This window comes from Pyxicephalus adspersus, chromosome 5, assembly GCF_032062135.1.
Source record: "Pyxicephalus adspersus chromosome 5, UCB_Pads_2.0, whole genome shotgun sequence".
In the NCBI taxonomy this organism is placed as follows: Eukaryota; Metazoa; Chordata; class Amphibia; order Anura; family Pyxicephalidae; genus Pyxicephalus; species Pyxicephalus adspersus.
This window is the reverse complement of record NC_092862.1, coordinates 32,715,508-32,738,459: the sequence shown is the minus strand read 5'-3', so window position 1 is coordinate 32,738,459 and position 22,952 is coordinate 32,715,508. Positions and strand designations below refer to the sequence as shown.

Below are 22,952 nucleotides of genomic sequence, written 5' to 3'. Positions count from 1 at the left end.
TGGGTAACCTAACAGAAAAAAAAATTACCAGACAGGCTTTCCTGTTTGTCAGGTGTCTGTGTTAATCTTAGAACTGGAGAGATGAATACAAATCCGTGTTTTTTTGCAGTGTGTTTGCACTTAGTCTGGAGTTCAGCCTTAATTCTGATTCTGTGTTATTAATAACTGGCACATGTGTGTACAGGGAAGCAAAACTTTTGGGACAATGTAACTAGCAGAACAATACTGCCCTCCAGAGGATACTCCCTACAACAACATCTGTCATGAGTTCTCTAGGATGCCTAACTGGTTATACATGTAATGTCTGATTGTACAATCTTCTTTAGATTAAACTGGCTCACGAATGTATTTTGCAGCGAGTTACTGCAAATGCACAAAAACATGGCAAAGCATGGGCCACATGGTGCCTTATGCCAAGACAGCTATTAATTTTGTATGACACCCATACACTTTAGGACAATAAATGTACACATGACATGTACTGGACAGATGTGAACAATGGATCATTGCTTAGATGTGTAGAAGGCCATTCAAAATGGTGTTCTAAATGCAATGCAGGTATGTGCACAATGATGATACCATTTATGCATTTGAGTTATGGCAACTCATTGGTGCCAAAAAGCAAGCCTATGTGATATGAGGTCCTCCCCAGTCATTTCAACCTGGAATGTGCAGTCAGACAGACCTTTGCATTACACCTTCAATGGTGCAGTATTACAGTGGTTGGTACAATTAGATCATAAATTGTGGGACACAAATTGTGCTCTTCCAACTCAGTCCTGAAGTTTATTCAGAATTGTTTTATAATGCTACAAAAGTGTCAATTTCTGAAAAGTATTTTGCTTTAATTCCACATCTGTTGCCAACTCTTATTAGATTTTTCAGCACATCCCCAACTTCATCGAACCTACAATTAAGAAATAAATGGTATCACTGCTCAAATGATCACCCTGTGTTGTAAGTCTGCAATGAATTCAATTGAAAAGGTCTGTATAATGTTCAGAGGATTTGGAATCAGACTTTACCTTTGTGTATTTTAGGGGGAAATCATCCAGAAAAAGTTATGTAAAGGAAAGGTTTGGCTTTCCAGCAGTTTAGTTCTGGAAATATCTCAACCTGGTTTAATAAACACACACACAGTGTGAAAGAAATAGGACAGAATGCCTAACACTCACAGCACCCTTATCTTTTGGTCTTTTTCAATATATATATGGAAACAGGGTTAATAAAATTGTAACATTTGTAGTTCTAAAGTGTAGTGACCCCATAAGAACTAAGAATCCATCTCATATTAGTTATATAGTAATAGACACCAAAGAACCGTAGGGGCAGGTCTTACACTATAAATAGAATTAAAAAAGAAGCTATTAAAAGAAGTGGCTGCACAGCTTTAAATCTGTGACAAGGTGGGGTAGCATTGAGGAAATGAACAGGCATCACTTATTATATATATATATACTTTTTTTTTTTTTAAATAGTAGACATGCACAAATAGATTGTATGTAGCTTCCGGCTCATGTGATTTGTTTTTTTTTTTTTTACCACCTTGCAATGACTATAACAATACAAGTGGAAATACCCACTTATTATTATACAGTATTTATATAGCACCGTCATATTACGCAGCGCTGTACAAAGTCCATAATCATGTCACTAACTGTCCCTCAAAGGAGCTCACAATCTAATGTCCCTACCATAGTGATATGTCATTAATGTAGTCTAAGGTCAACTTAGGGGGAAACCAATTAATCTAACTGCATGTTTTTTTGGGATGTGGGAGGAAACCGAAGTACCCGGAGGAAACCCACGCAGACACAGGGAGAACCTGCAGACTCCATGCAGATAGTGTCCTGGCTGGGATTCGAACCTAGGACCTAGCTCTGCAACCCCTAACCCCCTGAGTGCTAACCCCTGAGCCACCGTGCTGCCCACTTAATTGACATTTATATACGCCCAAATCCCACCATTCAATGACATATTAATACGATCCTGGTCCCCCATTCCCACTCAGGAAATCAAACTACTGGGCAATATTCTAGGCAGGTAGCTGCCACTCACCATCATTTTCATAAGGCAAGGTTAGCCAGGTTTACTCAAAGGGTCCCATTTATAAAGTAGTAGTATGAGGCATTGCTGTGGCCAAACCATTATAAAGCAAGAAACATCACAAAGAAAAGTGATGAATTTAGTTGTGTCATTTCCTCTTGGAAATGACACAACTTTGGTACTGACAAAAGAGGAGCTCGTCATTTCAATAAATGTGAAAAAAAAGGCAGTGCCTGGTCTAGTGACCGGTTGATGTTTTGACCAGCTTCTCCAATCTCCAAGTACTCTGCAGTGTTATGGAGACAACTCCATAGGATACACTTTTTCTTCTTAACTACAGAAGATGGTGCTTAGAATCTGGAAAAACTTTACTTTTATTTTCACCAGGCTCAGTGCCATAAGGGAAATTGTGGTGCTGTCATTCACCAAGATTGATGGAACAGTGCAGCCACCTGAACAAAATGAAAGAAGAGCTAATATGGTTGGGTGCACGTTAGATTTTTGTTGGAAAGAATCTTTCACAATCCTTTCCAATGACAAAAGTCTGAAAGGTGCACGAACGAGTGTTTTAAATACAGCACTATTTTCTTCTATGGAGGGGGAGGAGGGAGAATGATTGTATCTGTAAAACATTCATAATCAAAAGGTTGCACCCCATATATTTGTTCTGCATGTTTCTAAAAGACGACAAAGACTGCTTAAAACCAAAAGGCATTAAAATTTATTAATTGATGCAATAACAATTCTTTATTTACAGGAGCATTATTTGACATCAAATAAGCAAATAAGCATCAGCAAAGCAATATTAACTTGCATAAGTGTATTTAAAATCTTTCTAAATAGATCTACCTTTGCATAAACTGCTCGCACTATAGAAATACAGACATCAATGCAGGTGAGACAAGGAGCTTTTACCAGGAAACTATTATGGAAAAGGAAGGGCGGGGGGAGTCAAGACCTGCAATACTGTACGCTTTCTCCTGAAGAACCATATTTTATATATTGCTTTATTTTTTTTTTTACGCTTGTATAATTTTATTCAATGTAAATTCACGCACTCAAACACACTATTCTCTGTAGAGGAGTTCAACTGTACAAATAAAATTCACAACCAATGGGAAAACAAGAGGGAGGGTTAAAATGATTTTGGATAGAGGTCCAAACCTGTCCAATGAATTAATGACGTGATAGGGAGCCGCTTATCCAAAATGTACACAATACACTATACAAATATTATACAACAAACAGCTACGTAGGAATATACAAGACATAAAAACAGATCTAAGGCATTATGCTAGTTTCATTAGCATTTTGAGGTTCTTGCACATAGCTTTAATTTTCACCTGTAGTAAGAAACCTAGAAGATTTTAGTCTTCAAAGTAACTGGGAAGAGGGGAGAGAAAACACACACTGGAAACAACTACTGGACACTTTGTCAGCACCGATCGAGCCCCACCAGAACAGTGACTGGTTTAGAATTTAGCAATGTGATCGGGCTGGCCCAATGCTGACAGGGTGTTAGGTATAGCCAGTTACACTAAATCTTCTGCAGACGCTGCCATTTCTATTTATTTATGCAGCAATCTGTTACAAACACTACAAAAATCTATTCACACAATTAATGGCTTTCATTGAGTTTTTAAAACTGATTGTATCTTTGGGATCTGTAGTGGAGCTTTGCCACTATTTCAACAGGTCATGCCACACTCAAATAAAATATAAACCCATGATAAAAACAGCAAGGCCATTACAGGGACTGAAGAGAGGAGATGCAAGACCATGTGACAAGCCAACCATCCTGAATATCTGTCAGCAGTTCTTGTGTCAGTTGATGGTGTAGAACTGCAATTATGATGATTGGTTGTGATTTAGGAGCTATCTATGAAGAATTTAGGTGACAAGGTGGTAGATGTAGGCAGCCTTTGAATATGGTAGCCTTGGATTTACAACCGCTATCATGACTGTAGTCAGTCTCTGCGGCAAATGATAACCAGATTGCAAGCACAAATCACACCAATTATATGTATGGAATTTAGGTGTTCATGTACAAGATTAACAAGCAACAACCTTCAAACTTAATTTGTATTTGGAAGCTGAGGAAAATAGATGATGTGAAAAAAATATGAATATGAATCAACTGACTCCTATATAATGTAATTTGTGCCCAAATGGCTAACTACTAAGCACAATTACTGCTGTCATATGGGTGTAACGTTTCCAAACCAAATCTTACATATAGATTGCAGTTATCTTCTGGGGGAGATCAAGTGGTGGCAAGGGCTAGCATGGTAGGAATAATAAGCCATGTGGACACATTTCACCCACAGGGGGCAAAGCATGTTCATTTTACATTGCATGCTCAGTAGACCATCCATTATTTGCCTTTACACTACCAGACTTTTGTGCAATCTGGAAATCTCGAAAAAATTAGACTTGATATTGTACCTGATAAAAAATTATGAGAGGTGGACCATAAACAAAAGGCAGCAAAGCCTCATCTGTTTCCAAGGGATCAAACATTTCTAGGAAACAAATTTTTTGCACTGGACTGTGCAATTCCTCATTATCAGAACCACATTTTCAAACCGGAGGGCAAGGTTTTATGGCTGGCATGTCTGTATTATGATGGTTGCAGATATTACCAGGAACGGAGTAAATACCTGCAGGGTACATGAAAAGACAAGGTTCTCTAGTTCAGCATATCTGCGTGAAAAGCCAATTAATGGCATAAATGTATGCTGTGACATTTACCTTGCTTCACTGGCAGCTTTTCTACATATACAATTCCAGGATGACCATGGTTACTTTTCCTCAGGGCTCCAATACCATATGCAATTTGGTAATCTTAAGAAAAACTGTAGAAAAAAGTCTCAATACAACCTCTTGCCCCCATTACTGAAGTACCCCTCAGGGATGTCACCAACATCTAGCTAAATAAAATGCCTTATTTACATCAGCTGAGATCACAGCATGGCAAAAAGTGCCACATCCAGGCCTCAGGTATGCTGTATGTACCGCAGGCAAAACATGATTTTTTGCCTAACTTTAATGGTTATCACCTAGTATGTTTATACCAATACCCTGCAAGGACCACTTAATAGGACACCTTCATATAAAGTTGCTAAAAAAATAAATATTTTTAATGAGATTAAAAGGCTGGCTACCATCGCAGACTGGAATTTTAAAGTGCAAAACCCAGGGCTGTCACCCTCATCTTTCCCTTACTTTAACATCCTTTTTAGACCCACAGTGTGAAAAAACTGCTGCTGTGGGACTGGGAGAGGCAAACTGTGCTGCAAGCAACCTGTTTTGCACTGGCTGCTCGTCGCTTTCGGAACTGCACCATGGTCTGCTGTGGCTGCATGTAAAAATGCAACCTCTGTGGTTCAGTCCGTGCCAGACTGATGTAGCTCACTGCAGAAATGGCCCCAAGTCTGTGTACATAAAGAATCCTATTCCTGCAAGGCTTATGAACATTTCCTGTGCTTGTTATGGTTGACTGTAGTTAGTACATTACTGATAAAGTTGATCGCTCTGTGCGTCCCAGGTATAAGAGCGTCCATATTATTAACCTGAGAGATTCAAAAAGATGGATACTTAGAGCCTTATCAGACATTTTTCTTCCTTAAGCTTTGCCTGTTGCAGAATTTTGTTACAAATGCTACAAAGTTAAGTAGGGCTTGGTGAAGGCAGCTCCTAATCAGAACAAAAAATCACTTTGCATGACTGGCTCCTATGAGTGAATGTATAACCCTGTTCTTTGCACATGAGGCATACTTGTCTGATGTACATAATGGTATCTACTTTATGGACAACAGGCCTGACAAAGCAATGCAAATAGCACCAAGAACTTCAAAGTGCAGTAGCCAATTGTAGCCAGACCAGCAAAAGATAAATTGTGATTGGCTCCCAGACATTACTGCATTTTACATATTTGCTCCTTGCTTTTTAATGGAAATGGATTACAACAAGGTTTCAGCAATGACATTGAGTTATAAACAGAGAATTTGGTTTTTATATTTGACAAGCTCCTAATCTTCCCTTTTAAGAAGTTCACCAGAACAGCCTATAGACAAGGGGATAATAATGAAAATCACAAGAACAAAAAAAATGGGTTGTTGTCCCTTAATAGCCTATAGAATATATAACTCCCCAAAAGTTTTATGAATACAACAGAAGGTGACTAGTTTCTCTGGAACAAAGCATAATAATTTTCCAAACCCCAGTTTTGGTAGATGCAATATACGCCCCACTAGAAGCAGCCTTGAAAAACCAGCTGTCTGTAAAGCCAAAAGGAGCGTGGTACTTGTAAAAAGGACAATAATCATTCCAATGCTCTAGAATTAAGAAACAATACAAAAATCCTTGATGTGTTCAACACTGGCACACTGCAGAAAACACAGTTCTAAGCAGGGCACAGGGAGTATATATACACAGAGTAAAGCCTACAAACTAGATCTATCAAAGGCATTGTGACAACTAATGACACTTAGCGGCCACTGTCAAGAGATTACCTATTTAATACTGAAGTACCTTTTAGTTTAAATCGACAATGCTTTGTTTTTTTTCATGTTTTTTACAAAACCAAAGATTACAGATAAAACCTCTTTCAACTTAAATTATTGCTTGTTTACACAGAAGCCATTTTTAATGTACCATAAAAAATCCACCCTGTCAAAAGAAAATTAAACCTGAAGAGTTTGTAGAGTTAGATTTAATCAATAATCTGTCCAAGTAAATAGATCAGAACAATAGAGAAATTCAAACATACAAAGGGAGAGCTTGCTCTATTACGAGACCCTTTCCTGACCCCTCCATGGCCCCCTCCATGGCTTCACACATTTGCTTTTATAGTTTGTAGGAGTGGCATTGTGGTCAGGACCGACATGTGATTGCTTGTTCATTAATAAACCCAGAGGGAAAAAAAAAAGTGACTAGCAAAAATTGTGAAATAATAGCTAACCCAGAATTTCTATTTAAAAGGTTCACATTCAGCTATAGGTAATAGTAATGCACTGCAAAGCCATTAAAAGAGGCAGCAAAAAGCTGCTTCACAAATTTCATAGATATAGCCGTTTTAGCTAAAGATTAAACAGTCCCTTCTATGAGGTACTAGGAAGGGGGACTACTGTCTACTTAAAATCTAATTTAAGTACCATCCAATTTTTTTGTGAATCTGCAGTATTTTTTTTACCAAATAAATGTATCTATTGTGTCATTTATAACACCCTTTGCAGTGATGTCATTTAGTATTAGGCTGGCTTTCAACCCTAAATTCTTATCTTCCTGTCCCAATAAAAAAAAATAAACACATGATTTGTAAAACAAGGCGGAGGGAAAAAGCATTCATGTGGTAGCAAAATTATCTCCAGGGCTAAATGCCCCAGAAAAATGAGGTTAGAGACCAGTGTCAAAAACTTCAGAAAACAAAGTGAAACCAAGGAGGGAAAAAAGCGCATAGTTTTTCTTAAATACATACAATTAAATACATTCATTTGAGAAAGTCCAAAGAAGTTCGCCTGTCCATAATGACTCCACAGAAGGTATCTAAGTTGCACTAAGGTGAATGCAGTGAACAGACGGGCCGTCTGTCTATATTCTGGTTCCGCACTGCCTGTGGGAGGGGCTGCACGACGGACAACACAGCTTCAGCTTTTCCACCTACAGGCAGAGGAGGTCACCTTGACAAGGGGCTGCTAAGCTGGCTTCTGGCACCAGTCTTTAAACAACCACACAGAGGTTCCAGCTGGTCAGTGGAAAACACAAAAACACCCTCAGCGTCTTCTGGGTCAGCAGTATTTCTGAAAAACATAAAATGACATTTTAATAAATAAAATATGAATTTGGAACTCCAGCAACAACAGTTTTGTGTTTGAAAAAAATCAGTGGATCTCTGTTGCGTCTCTGGGCCTGATCTCCAAGGCTGGAGAGGATACACTTTCATCAGTGAAACTGGGTGATTCAGAAAACCTGGAATGGATTTTTTCAAAGTAATTTGCTATTTGTTAGTAAATATGTTCAACCCTGGACGAGATCCATCCCAGGTTTGTTGGATCACCCAGCTTCACTGATGAAAGTGTATCCCCCCAAGCCTTGGAGAGCTTTAATAAATCAGGCACACTGATGCCATCTGCATCCTGATAGGATATTGTTACACAGCAATGCTGCACAATGGTTGCAGGGGTGTCAAACTCAAATACACAGTGGGCCAAAATTAGAAACTTAGACAAAGTCGCGGGCCAAACTTTAAACCGCTACTACAATTCCCTGCGTCTAATGCGTCTCCCCTCAGTCCAATGTGGGGACACGCATAGGCAGAGAGGCCGCTGGTCTATAGACGCAAGTGATGCTGCTACTAAGTTCCCGGCATTACTTGCGTCTATAAAACAGTCCAATGCGGGGCCACGCATAGGCAGAGAGGCCGCAGGTCTACAGACGCGAGTGATGGCAGGAAATGTAGTAGCGGCGCTATTTCAATGCAGCGGCGGGCCAGCTGCAATTCATTTTTAGGATTCCTTTGGGGGACAAAAAAAAAGGAAATTCATTGCAGGCCAGAGTTTGACACCCCTGTTCTAAAGTGTCTCCCTGTCCAAGCATATCCACCAATCCAGTATCAAAAGAGGAACAGTTCAAGTAATAATGAGCTTTGGGACTTTACAAAACCTCATCTTATCACATCTTCTTGAAGACCATCTGCAAATATTACCAGCCTGACAACATAAGCTGTAAAAACATAATTGATGAAGCAAAGCATGACCCTATGTTGGGAAGATTGCCTTTTAAACAGAGAGTCAGCTAAAACCATGTTTTATTATCCAAAATTCAAGTTTTAACTAAACCCAGGCTAATGGGTATCCATATAAATTATTCATTTTATTTTGGTTCTCAAACAGATGAGTATTCCTAATTAAAGATGGAACCCAATAAAGCACGTATAGGAGGTGGAGTTTGTAACAAAAGAATTAAGATGTTCTTAACAAAATTAGGATTTGCAGTCATTAAATATTTAAAATAAGGCTTATAAAAAGTTACGATTCTAATAAAACTCCCTATGATGGGTAGCCTTAGGTACAGTAGTAAACAATCAATACTTTGGTGATGAGATGAAATGTGATGAAGCTGAAATAAAATAAAATTGTCAGAACTGCACCTTACAATTAGACTTAAAACTCCTCAAGCCTTCAAACAATTCCTAGAGATCCATTTATAAATGTTTTCATCCAATATTCAAACATTTTTCTTACTGGAGTTAGTGTAAATGTAAAGACACCCTACTGTTTTTTTTTTTTTTTTTTTTTTTTTTTTTTTTTACAGCGGGGCTGATAACACTGCTATGGATCTCTGTGGTGCCGGCAGCGTTATCAGTTCTCCGTATATCTTGCACAATACTTGTACTTTTTTTAAATTTTGCCCAAATATACAACTACAGCACAAACACAACATTATTCCCTTTGGGTTAGCAAGCCATTTTAGCAGGGCTTAAAGGGAAACAAATAGTGCCAGACCTCCCTATAAGCATTGCTTCTCTGCTAAACCTTGGTTGGGTTGCAATGCACTTACTGAGATAGTGATGTGCATGAATTTAAGCTTCAATTCTTGAGCTCTAAAAACATGAAAATAGAACATATTCCTAAAGCAGAACTAATTCCAAAAAACAGTCAGAAAGAAGTAGAGAAAATATTTCCTGGTAACTTTGTTTTTTGCCTACAATGAACATCAAATGTGTCATGCACTGTAAAACCCGGCTCTATATGCAGCAATGCCACAAATAAACCTAAACACTGGGGACAATGCAACAGTGTTACGTGATCAGTTGCTATGAATCTGTCACCACTGTAGAGTTCCTACAAAGGTAAGTGTGTGTCATATTTGTATGCTGTGCTTACTTGCCGATTATGGCAGAATCCCACTTTTACCAAAGAAAATTTTAATCTGTTTTAAGCAATATTTCACAGACCAAGATGTATTTGTATAATATTCATATTAACCCTTATGCAAAACCAGTACACATTTCTTTTATTCATAGAGCATAGGGCACCTTTTGTGGATTTCAAATGTTGACCTCTAATAATGATTTAAGTGCATGCCTGTAAAATGGACCCTTCAATGCCGTGTTGGATGTGATGTTGTAGCCATATACAGAAGGTTAAGTGCTGTGTGATCAAGTTTTAAAGTTTGTGTGAAGTCATCTTGGCACCATTATTCTTCCCATAGACAGGCACATAACTGCAACACATTTAATTATTCATGGAACTATTGCAGTGAGTAGAATGCAATTAAATGAGGGAAAGAAAAACAAGGCCAATTTTCTAGTTAATGTTATATGTAAACAAGCTGAGCTGACATGAATCAAACATTCATTGTCACCAGGAGAAGCCTACATTACCCACCCCTCAGTAAAACTGTCCATGAAAGTTGCCCCATAAACAGGATTTATAGAGAGCAAATAAACAGCTGCATTTATAATGGAACCCAACTGCCAGCACAGAAAAGCACTTAAGAAGGCTTGACAGATAACTAGAAGAAAAGCATTAAGTAAAACTCAAACTAAACTTTCATTTTGGATACAATGGGAAAGGGTTAGAAATAAATTGTTGCATTCTGAGCTGTTCTTGTTTATTGAACAGTAACAGAAATCACTTCTGACCATTATTAATATTAAAACATGTCAGAGGTGCCCCTTCTGTTTAATAAACAAGAAAAGTTGCTGCAGCCTGGACAGTGGTGGTTTATTTGCTAATTTTCTAATTTGCAGAAATGCAATAACCAGGACACACACCAGGGTTATTCAAGGTAAAGCCTTTGATGAGTGAAAGGAATCTTGTTAAACTCGGAATTATTGTCATGGTGAGTCCTCACTTAAGAGTTTGTTTCCATCTACGTTACAAGAGAATGAGGTGGAATATCACACTTGGGAGCCGTCACCATCACATTTAGAAAGAAAAAGCAAAAAGCTTGGTCTTCCACAAGTGTTGAAGAATCATGAAATGAAAAAGTTTAGGGCAAAACAAAGTATTCATTACGCAAAGTAGGGTTAAACTGATAAAAGTAAATCAGTGACACAAACCTATTAGAGAGGAGTAGGGAGATAAAGGTGGAATGATTAGAAGGGTGAGTCTACTTGACATTGAGCAATTGTAGAAATAAATACGAAAACATGGTTGAGAAACAAGGACATATGAAAAGAATGTACAGTGAAGTGGAGCTGAAAGAAAGTAATGAAATAACAATTGAAGATAAAGATCTAAAAGAATATTGTAGGGGAGAAGGAAGGTGGCAAGTCACATTGCCGATTCAGAAATGGATGATGAAAGATAAGGCAGTTGAAAGTAAATAAAGAGCCAGGAGGCATACGGAGTTGCTAAATGCAATCCAATATGACAGATTTGGCTTCTTCCAGCAGCTATCTCAGCAGGTGGTCTGTTCATAACCTTACCCGTGATGCGTCTCCTTCTTGTTTAATCATATCCATCCCAGGTAGTTGGTTTGGAAACAGACTGCCTCCTCGCAGAGTCGGGTCGTTAACCTGAAAAGGAAAAAAAAATGTTCACACATTCTGTTGAAAGACAAGGCTTTACTGCACTTGACCAGCTTTAAATCTGTATTCCACAGAATAACAGTGAGGCGGTGTCAGAGTTGGGCTGGCTTGCAGTAAATATTGGCTAGTGGCACTGATCCCAGCTTCAATATCGCTCTGAAGTTTACCTCATAACCTACTGACACTAAAGTCAGTGCTAGAGGAAGCCAATGTGCCCCAACCTTACCCAGAACAGGCAGTTGTTAAAGCAACTTCTGCTTTATAAAAAGGTACATAACTAAAGTCTGCCAGCATATCACTTGCCTATTTCAAACCTGAATTGTTTTAATGAATAAAACAATCTTTACAAAAATGTAAATGTGTGAGTGAGTATAGTGTGAGTATAAGAAACTGAAAAAAAAAAAAAAAAAAACAGAAAGCAATACCAATATTGTATTGGCCAAAAACAAAAAAATAATTCCCAGAAAATGTAAACAGTGATAATAACACAATGATAGAGATCAGACATTGATTGACTGGAAGAGGTGCCACTGCTTTTTCGCTTTAAGGAAAGAATGATTCTGGTAAATAGGAAATAACAGGCAATTATGTTTAAAGTTGATAGGTTTCGTGGATATAAACATACCAATTAAAACAACTTGTATGTAAAATAGTGCCAGTAATTCTAGAATAGGAAAGGTTTAACAAATGAATCTGACTGGTTTGTTTCACACTGCTGTGCTTATATCAATTTAGAATCACACAGGCTAGACACAGTGGAAGTAAAAAATAATTATTAGACCACATATAATAGAAAAAGAGGCAAGGTGCTCACCTGCTCTGGACCCATGGAGGACAGCCCTGATGTAGGCACGGAGGTCACTGAGGTCATGTTGATCTGCCCAGTCATCTGGTTCATGGTGTTCATGTTATTCGTATTGGGTGCCATAGACACATTGATGTTCATATTGTTGCTAAACATGCCTGGGCCAGCTTGCTGCGCAAAATGTGGAGGTGATGGTTGTGAAAACATGCTGGAAAAAAGATGGTTTTATTAGATCATTATATCAGGATCACTGACATGATTGAAAACAGGTTCTTTTAATCCTGAAATGGTCAGCTGGGTAAAATATAATTTGTTTAATGTCCGAATTTCCTGCGTATGTCTCACAGGTGAAAGTGAGGACGCTTCCACTACCATGACTTAACAGACCTCATTCACCAATAGGAACACCAATACTGCATATTAGGAAGATAATTTAATGCTCCATCTTGTCATATTTATTGACTAGAATGGGTTTTGCTGCTCACATGCTTAATCTGTCAGGTTTTACCATTCACTGTGACTTAACTAGGAAGCGTTCCATTTCCTGTTCCAGAGACATAAAAGAAAATGATACGAAATCCCACAACATTCTGCTCACAAAGAACCACTAGGACAATAAAGTCTCTTCACAATCAAAAACAAGTTTAATTTTAACATTTTGACAAAAATAATTTTAATTTTGACAAAGGAACTTTTAATTTAATTTCCCCACAGAGATACGAAGAATAAACACACAACTGGCTCCCATAGGATGGGAGGTTAAAATTTCATTTTTGTTCAGTCTTACAAACTACACACAAGATAGGAGTTTACTATAATTTTTCCTTGCCACACAAATGCACACAACCGTACCAGATGAGATAGAGGCCAAGAAAGCCACCCATGTAACTTTGGGAGGAAAATAAAGCACTAAGAGAAACATGGGGAAACACAGAAACTCTATACAGAGTCCCCAACAGAGGAGAATATCGGGGTAACCAAATGTCAAATCAGGGCAGCTGGCAGAGATCTTTCATCTAATCAGGGGGTAAGCTCTTGCCCCTTGGGGTAAGGGGCTACTGCAAGGTTAAGGAAGGTAGGTACAGAATGCCTAAACAAGCATTAAGATGGTATATCTTTTAACACTACATAACTTTTTCACCGCGTGTGTGTTCTGCTCAGAAATATTTAAGCTGGGTGGAAAGAAGCTAAGGACGGATGGTGAAAATGTGGTTGGGGCAACACATGACAAATTTAGTGTTCCCAGTTGTTGTTGCCATAGGAATCCAGTAAGCCCTGTAATTCTGTCAGCCTTTTACTATCCCCTATACTTTGTTCTAACTTTCTAATGCCCGCTCTTACTACGTGTAATTTTTCCGTCATCTTTGTATTGTGCCAAAGTTGTCCAGTGCCCCAACTTTTCAGTAACCACAGAAAACAGCCAGGTGGTGCACCCAACCAAAAAGGGGCTAATATATATATAATATATATATATATATATATATATATATATATATATATATATATATATATATATATATATATATATATATATAATCAGTGTGTACCTCATTGGACCGGCTAATTTCTTAATAAAAACAGTTTCCCAAAAATATATTTCATGCCATTTACAAAGGTTTGCTTGTAATCCTAGCCAAAAGGTTGAAGTAAATCTAAAAGGTTATCATACCTGTTCCCTCCGTTGTTTGACTGCGTCCATCCATTCATGTCAGCTGACTGGTAGGCAGGGTTAGCCTGTGACTGCTGCATCATGGGGCTTTGTGTATGAGCCATTCTGGGTGACATGATTGGACTTTGAGGGGTTGTTGCCCCTGTAAATCCTGGGTCTGACTGCTGGCTCATTCCTAAAGGAAATATTTTTTTTTTAGACTTGTAGCTCACTTTTATATACATGCTGTATATCACACAGAAATTCATATATCATAATGCAACCACTAATAGAAGCCAAATGGAAAGAAAGCTAGAAGCACAGCAGAACCGCAAGCAGAGAGATGTATCAATGCAATTTCTTAAATGAAAACAGAAACGTCATTTTAAAGGAATTTTGTGAACCAAAACTTACTGTTATTTGGATAACGCAGTTTGAAAAACAAGTCTAGGACTAAACTGTTTTTAATGGTCACGGTGTACAAGTTGTACAATATCTTAAAAAGAAATATATACATTTCAGTATTCTCCCCAGAAATTTTTTTCAAGCTGGGTGAGAAGAAGCTGTAGGCGGGTGGTGGACCCTGTATTGTGACCCAAATTTCATCAACCACTCAAAAACAACCAGGTGGTCACTCAAAAGTGCTAGGTGGTGCCCCACTGGGGGGAACACTATTTCTTTTTTTGGCAACAAAAATGAATATATTTCCAACAATTTAAGTCAGACATGTTAAAGAGAATCTCTTCCAAGCACAGAGGGTGCAACCATCTTTAGCAATCATACTACAAAACAGACAGTGATAATATAAGTGCAGATTTGTCTTACTGTAATAGATCACTGTGTTGAGGCATCACAAAAAGTGATTTAAAAGCAGCCCCATCCATATAAATATTTACTATCAAGAATTAATAGAGAAAAGGGAGCTCACATATGGACTGAATCTGCATTGATACATCTTTCACACCAATGATACTATAAAGAGGCAGATACAAAGCAGCAATAAAACAGCAATAAAACAAGTAATTGTTTAAAATAAGAATAGATTTATTTGAAATAATTGTGCTGTACATATATAAAAAAAAAAACTTATATTACAACAAACTTTCATACTGAATGTTGTGAATGCTGGACATTTTATCATAATTCAGCTGATTTCAGCTATATTATTGTTCACAGCTACCTCTTCACTGAACAGTATTTCATGGACCGATAACCACAGTGTAAGGAAAATTCCTGCAAGGCATCACTACGCCAGCCACTAATGAAATCATCAATTGTCTGTCCCTATACTTTTACACGATGATACACAATGATATAGAGATGACAGTCAAATCTAACTACTGGGTCCTAAAGCAACTGTGCATAGCCTACTGATGTGTGGTATTTCCATAATATATTAATGACCAGGCTGCAATCCACACTATTCCCTTTCTATGTCTTTCAGCTACTTCATTAACAGGGGAGAATTGATACAGTGCGCCCAAAACAAGGATAAACAACAAATGAGTAAACTAGATTTTGTTTAATAATTACATATTTACAACGGTACTAAAAAAACACAGGTGTAGTAGGCATTTGCAAGAATACCTTGTTAAAACTAAATAAATCTGCAGTTCAACATGTGCTTCTTCCTAATTATGACTGTACAGCACAGTATTAAAAATGAGAACAATAATACTCCACTACAAGCGAGTGGCACATTCACAGCAGCAGAGAAATGCACACAAGAACAGGCCAAGTCAATATATGTATGTTACATGAAAGAGCATGGATATGAAGAACATATGATCTAATGAAAGGAACAGATTGATTTTTCACACAACAAACACAGCTACAGCAGAGTTAAGCACTTCAGCTAGTTTAAGGTTTATAGGCTTGGCAAATTCAGTGTACTGGCCTACTATTTACAGGTTAAAACAGGTCAAGGAAATGTATTAGGTCAGTCAATGGATGTTAATGACATGTTAGTAGTCACATGCAGTTTAATATGACATCTTGGATTTTTTTTTTTTTTTATCAACCACATTGTGCTTACAGGGATCAAGAGAACAATGAGATGTTTGGGTTATTTTACTGGCGTTTTCACTCTTGTAAATGCAAAAACCAAAAGATGCTAAATAATTCCCCTATTATGCAAACCTAAAGCAAATGTAAACAAAGATGTCACTGCAAGATGCTCCTAAAGTTGCAAGTTGACTGGGCTGTTCCACTGACCTGCTGGCTTCAATAATATCAATACCTGGAATAATTTTGAATATCAGTATAGCCAGAAGTTCAGATATTTTGGGTCTGTGAATCCAAGTACTAAAGCCAGAAAGGCAGCAATACATGCCAGGGATAATATTTTAGAAGGCAAGGTAGAGAATTGTATGGTAACGTCCAAAGGTCTGTCATGCACAGTGACAGTTACATCACATAGGGTCTGATTTATAAAAGCTCTTGAAGACTGAAGACGATAGACTTTAATGGGATCTTGCTGGACTTTCATGGGGCCTGGGTGATCTTGCTGGACATTCCACGTTTGCTGCATCACTCAGGTTGTCCCATGAAAGTTTTATCTTCTTTGGGCTTGGAGAGCTTTAATAAATCAGAACCTTAACTAAAATGTATAAAAAAGGAATATAAAAGTTTATTAGGGGATTTTCAGCAAATTAAAAACATGTTTGTGACCTTGTGCAGTAGCACATTGGATGCTCCTTTCTTTCAAAGATGGAGCTTTCCCACTGTGGGTGACAATTGTCATGTCATCTGCTGATGAAATCTGTTATTGTGGTACAACCCTAAAATATAAAAGGAAATGTGGAAACATTTTTATCATGCATTCCTCCAAAAATACATTTTGGGAAAACAGCTATGACCGCAATTTGAAAAACTGGGAGGCTTTTAAATATGACACAAACTTTGGATATCATATATGGTGAGTACAGTGAAACTGACAAGTTCGTATGACACACCAACTGTCAGAAGGGATCCTAACGGTGATGTTGTGACAATCATACACCTCTCCCCCCCAAACAGCAGATCTATGGAGGGCATTCTGTTTATAAAGTGCTCTGTGAAGGAACTACATTAAAGTGTTTAAAACTAATAAGGCATGTTCAGTTAAAATGTTTTTTTAAAATCTTTTAATTTTATAAGGAAACAAAAATAAGTGATATGGTATACAAAAGTTCCTGAGAGGAAGACTCCTACCAACACCTATATTTTTGGAATAAACTAACAGGATTCTGGTATTTGAATTATCATAGCCTCAAATGGCATATTGCAAATGCTCTGCTCCACCTAAATGTAGACACAACGTACAATAACAGTGTGTTAAAGCGTACAGCTACATCCTTGGCCACAACAATTCCTTAGCAGCAGCCCTCTTAGGGTATAAATTTGATTTATTTCTTTTACTCTTTCTACTGACTATATTCATACTGCTACATATAGCAGGACAGCACCAATATAACCTAACCTAGCAGAATTATTGCACATACAAGAGTGAAAACTTTTATATATTAATCGGCAGACTGGTTTGTTGTTTGCCACCCAGTCACTTCCAAGAACCTGTCAAGCCTATGAAGACTGCTGACACCCCATCTATAGAGTGGGGGTGGACTGCAATGTACTGCTTTGCAATAGGTTGCAGGCCTAGCGGCATTGAAGAGGGTAAAGCAAGACCCGCACTTAATAGTGGTATTTGGTACCTGAGCTGGCAAACTGGAAGGCATTGTGCTGAATTTGGGGATTCATGACAGGGCCATACTGTCCTCCCATACTCCCCATGATCCCTTGGTTAGCCAGATTCATCTGGGAGCCATGCAAAGAGCTGTGAGAGAGCGACTGTGACCCAGGGCTGGGGGGCACTGGGGAGAAAGGGCTGGTGAAAGGTGGTGGGGATGGAATTCCAGTACCGTAGTTTGAAGGGAAAGGAAACTGCTGTGCATTGGCTTGTGGTATCCTAGGACTGTTTATTGATCCTGGCATGGCAGCAGAAGCCACCATATTTGGTGGCATTGGCAGTCCAGATCCTCTCATCATCATGGCTCTGTGTTGCACTTGTTGTTGCTGCAGTTGTCTTTGCCGTAAATGCTGACTCAAGATTTCCCTCTGCCTTTGGGCCAACATTTGTGCATTGATAGGTCCCTGTAAACAGATAAGGTTAGCAAATTGCACACTATTACAGGAATGCAACACATCCATAAAAGACAAGCTACTGAGCAGCGCACAATAAAATATTAAAAGATGAAAGTGATTCACCAGTGATTTTGTGGTGGTACCCGGTATTCCAAAACTTTTACACTTTGCAAACAATTCAAATTTAGATATTCACACTTATCACTACAGCTTAGAAAAAAGCATTTATGTACACAAAATCAGAAAGACATCAAACCACTGAAAATACTGAAAGTATAAAAAGCTGATTTTAGCAGCAATCTCTATAAAAATGTACCTGAACCTTATCCAAAATATTTGTGTTTGGGCCTAAGAAAAGTTTCCTGGGAGAATAATTAATTCATTTACTGCAGAGCACAAAAAAACCTTAATTGTCTAAACCTCACTAATGACTCTATAGAAGTTTTACAACAATATTTTGCAACTTTCTAGCAAATTAAAAGGGCTAAGCTTTGTGAGATACATATACAGATCTGTAAACATCAAGGCTTGTTTATGAACTAGGAATTAACAATCATGTCTTTTTTTAGGCCAGCATTTTAGTGCAGACAGATGAAGAGCTATGCCTGTACAAACAATGCTCGACCTTTCTGTTGAGAAAGAAGTATGATCAGGGAGAATCCAGTGCCCACGAGGTTATACATACTTGTATGGAATATACCTTCACAAATTCTTTAGTACAATTGCAGTTAAGATGGAGAAATAAATCTGATGCTAGGCCTACTTTATAGCCAAAAGTTACTACACTGCCTGAATTGAATGTAATTTCCATGGTTTACCTGTTCTCTCATTTGAGCTGGTACCCCGGGCCTCATTGCAATGTTCATACTAGAGACATTATTCATGGGATTCATTAGAGGCTGTCGGTTCTTGAAAAATAAATAAAAAAAAAAATTTGAGAAGTTTGATAAAGCATGGATAAATGAAGTTATTTATAGAAATGTACCATTCAATACGATCAAAAAATATTTTTTGGTATGGTAGCAGATGTGATTAATATGCAGTTTTATCTAGCCAGAAGGTGGCACTCCAGTATTCTCTCTTTGCACACAGACATCATAGAACAACAAGATGAAGAATAAATACAGAACCGCTTGATTGACAGCAAAAACCCCAATTCCTCATCAGATAACTGTCCATAGATATAGGGAGATGGCCACATTTGAAAGAGAGCTGTAGCTGTAACTAAGGCTGGGTCTACACAGATGTTTTTTAAAATGCATGTAAACATTCTTAACGCGTTTATATGCGTTTTAATGCACTTAAATAGAGTTTTAAAGCTTGCCTTTAAAACACTGAAAAAGGTCTATGCCGCGGTTTCCCACGTTTGCGCTGTTTAAGTGCTTAAAAACGTGGGAAAGCGCCTCCTTCAAAATCAATAAAAGCATTACCCGCGTTTCTAGTCGTTTTCCCGTGTTAACCTTGCGTTTTAATTTTTTAAAATTTTGCAAGCAACGCTATAGATAATGCTCATACACGTGCCTCAAGGAAACGTCCTGGTGTAGATTTCTAGCCCATTGGAATGCATGGGAATTTCAAACATGGGCTTTTAAAGCCTCAAGTTAAACGCTGGGGAAAACGTTTAGATGAGCGTGTAGACTAAGCCTAACACTTGTTGCTTTGAAAAAACTTTGTCATTTTGTTTGTAAAACTAAATTGTATACATAAGAAAAAAGTGACCTTAAGTGACCTTGATTTAACTCAAATTACCTGCTGCATTACAGGGCTGAACATCAACAGCTGCACCCACATAGGCAATGCTTCTGTAATATTTTTAAAACCCAACTAAAGTCTAATGTTATATCCTATACACAGATAATACAGCTTAACATTAATAAAGATGTTACTGGCCGCCTTTTGAGAAAATTTTCACCCTGCAACAGAAGTATATATTCTTCAGACCCCAGAAAGTGCTGCAGAGAGGACTGTCTCCTAATGATCAGAGATTGCAAGTTACTATGCGGCTGTTGCAAATGAAAATATCGTTTTATTTATATAAGGGAACAGGTTGAATATTGAATTATTGAAAAGACTGCCATCAAGTCATGAATGTGCAAGAAAAAGTAAGTCATATAGTTAAGATGTTAATACAATGTATACCTGCTGTGCCTGGAGACGATGCTGTAGCTGAAGCCTTAACTGGTTTGGCTGGTTCTGCACCATTCCAGTGGGCCTCAATGCAGGTCGTGTTTGCATGCGCAGCATACCATAATTTGGACGCTGGCCTATAGGGTGGAAATTTGGATCAGGCATCTGAGCATAGCTGTTCTGAGGAATCTGTCCAGGAGCCGCATACGCATGATTATAGAGAGGTGGTTTTTGATCCATCATCAGGTTTGATTCTTGATTGAGAAATGAATCTGGATCCACGGCTTGATGACCCTGAGGAAACAATTGAGAAATACCATGTTCAACTTCTATATGTTAGGAGTTATGCTAGAGTCATATTCTTGACATTTTTTTATGCAGGCCTCAAAGATGAGAAGTATCTGAACAGTAGCCCTGTCACGCTCCCAATCTTTGTTAACTCACGACAATGTTTTTGTACAGACTGTTCACACAGGATGATTATATTAATTGATGTATCTAGTGCTTTTATAAGGCAATTCTTTCTGCCAACACTGGCAGTCAATGTTTCACCTCTTGGTGCCATTGTGGGGTTACTTTGACATCTTTACCTTTCCCTATTTTTGTAGATCAAAGGGGGCTGCAAACAGAGGAATTACAGAGGATACAAAAGTAACAATATGATAAATTTGTATCTACTTAGTTTGTTAAACCTTGTTTGGACAGGGAAAGCTTCTAAAGATACTGTTTGCTAAGCAATAACCTTCTCAGTTTGGATTTATTAGGAGTTAGGAGCTGTGGGAAAGTGCTTGGGAAAGTAGGTATAAACTACAGTCTCATATTCATAAACAAACAAGTTTTTATCTATACAAAGAGAATTGTGCATTTTTAAATGGCACACTAAAGGAAAACATACCTGACTGACAAGCTCTGGAATTCCAAGTGCTTTGTCAATTTCTTCTAAGCCATCAAAATTTTTCAGTGCCATATAGAGCTGATTCAGAAGACTTCCCTCTTCTGACAAAGATTCAGATTCAGATGAAGGAGGCGGACAAAGCAAGTCTTCAGGTAAAGCAAACTGTTGTCTGAAAAAAAAAAATAATAATAATAATAATAATAATGTTATCACAACTAATTCATATGTTAACAGAACCCTTGAGATGACTTTTAAACTTCATTTTTAAGGAAACTGTTGAAAAAACTGTTCATTCATTGCCTTGGTCAACATACTACCATTCTATGGCCGTGGCATGTGCCAATGTTTTACCTGCTTTGATTGGTAAAAGAGTTTTGATCAATGGGCAGAATACTGTCCGGCCATGGTGCTGTTTGGTTAGGAGGTGCCTGCTGCTGCTGGTTGTATGGAGCTCCAGCTATGTTCATTTCCAGGTCAGAAGCTCCTAAAAAGTAAATACACTCAATTACAGAGGACAAAAAATACAGTACAAGTTAATTAGACAACCTGTGTTAATTATTGCCAAATGTCAGCAATATTTGCTTATCAACAAGCTAAATAAATTAGGCTCTCATGCATCACGAGTTAGGAGGATACTCAGTTGCCAGAAGTAATCTCAGCCTACAAATCCCCATTCAGACGCGTTTTAGAATGATGTAAAGCAGGGGTGCCCTACCAGTAGATAGCAAAGGCAATGAAAGTAGATCACAGAGCACTGCCTTTCAAAATAAACTCTACCGTGCACAGGAGTTATTAAGTCCAAGTTTTTATTGTTGGTAGATCATTTTTACTTGGTCAATTTAAATGTAGCTTGCAATCCAAAAAAGTGTGGGCACCCCTGATGTAGAGCATGTGAAGCCACAGCAAATAATGGTCAGTGAAAGTGGCTCTCGGCACATTCAGCTACAAGCTCTGTTTTTTACTTCCATTAGGCCAGCATACACTGTAATTTAAACACAATATGTAGTATAAAGAAAATGTGAATTATATTGAATTACCACAGCCTGATCTAACTTACCCATATTCATAACATTCGATTGCATCATAGACCTTGGATTGCTGGTTCTCATAGGCATATTCGAGGTGGGGCTGCGAATCATGCCCTGCATTGGTCGGATCATGGGATTGTTTGTGGTGGGACAGCCTATTCTAACTCCTGGGGCCTGTGATCCCCATTCTGTTTGTAAAGATGGTCTAGGACCATTACTGCCCATTAATCCTGTAGGAGGAAACACATTTTTAAAATACATTTCAATAACCCTGATATTGCCAGAAAGTTGTAACACAGAAACAACAGATAAGCCAGAACACTGCAGAAAGTTTCCTGCCACCCTCATGGGGAGTGAACATCCCATGAACCACTCTGTAGCCTACATACAGTGTTCATGGAGCACATGTTACTGGCACTTTAAGAAACAAGGGTGAAACACCAAAACTGCAATATCTTCTTAAGTGAATTGCCACACAATGCATCAAAAGGCGAAAAATTATTTATTTACACATAAAGAAGACTTTCTATCTGAGATTTTAAACTTTCTTGCTCTTTAATACACTGTGCTGAGTAGTTTGCAAATATATTGCATTAAAGCACACGTTAACATTAACAATGAAGCCCAAGACAAGCCCCTGAGAAAACCAGAAGTCTCAGCTAATGGGAGGGTGACTATATAAGAAATACAATTTACCCCTGAAAGCTAACAGTACATAAACAGTAAATAAAGAAAATATTCAC

General features: G+C 38.0%; 1 protein-coding gene across 1 annotated transcript in view; it reads right to left on the bottom strand.

Annotated features, from left to right (window-relative positions):
- Positions 1–2,744: 2,744 nt before the first annotated feature.
- The window catches only part of NCOA2 (nuclear receptor coactivator 2), a 145,619-nt gene continuing 125,411 nt past the window's right edge, over positions 2,745–22,952 (bottom strand). The window contains exons 11-20 of the mRNA XM_072413250.1: positions 22,239–22,439; positions 21,533–21,665; positions 21,182–21,350; positions 20,299–20,580; positions 18,978–19,067; positions 17,730–18,168; positions 14,059–14,233; positions 12,399–12,597; positions 11,483–11,572; positions 2,745–7,847 (exon numbers count right to left, since the gene is read on the bottom strand). Of these exons, the coding sequence (XP_072269351.1) occupies positions 7,836–7,847; positions 11,483–11,572; positions 12,399–12,597; positions 14,059–14,233; positions 17,730–18,168; positions 18,978–19,067; positions 20,299–20,580; positions 21,182–21,350; positions 21,533–21,665; positions 22,239–22,439 (1,790 nt within the window). The 3' untranslated portion in view covers positions 2,745–7,835. The remainder of the gene's footprint in view (positions 7,848–11,482; positions 11,573–12,398; positions 12,598–14,058; positions 14,234–17,729; positions 18,169–18,977; positions 19,068–20,298; positions 20,581–21,181; positions 21,351–21,532; positions 21,666–22,238; positions 22,440–22,952) is intronic.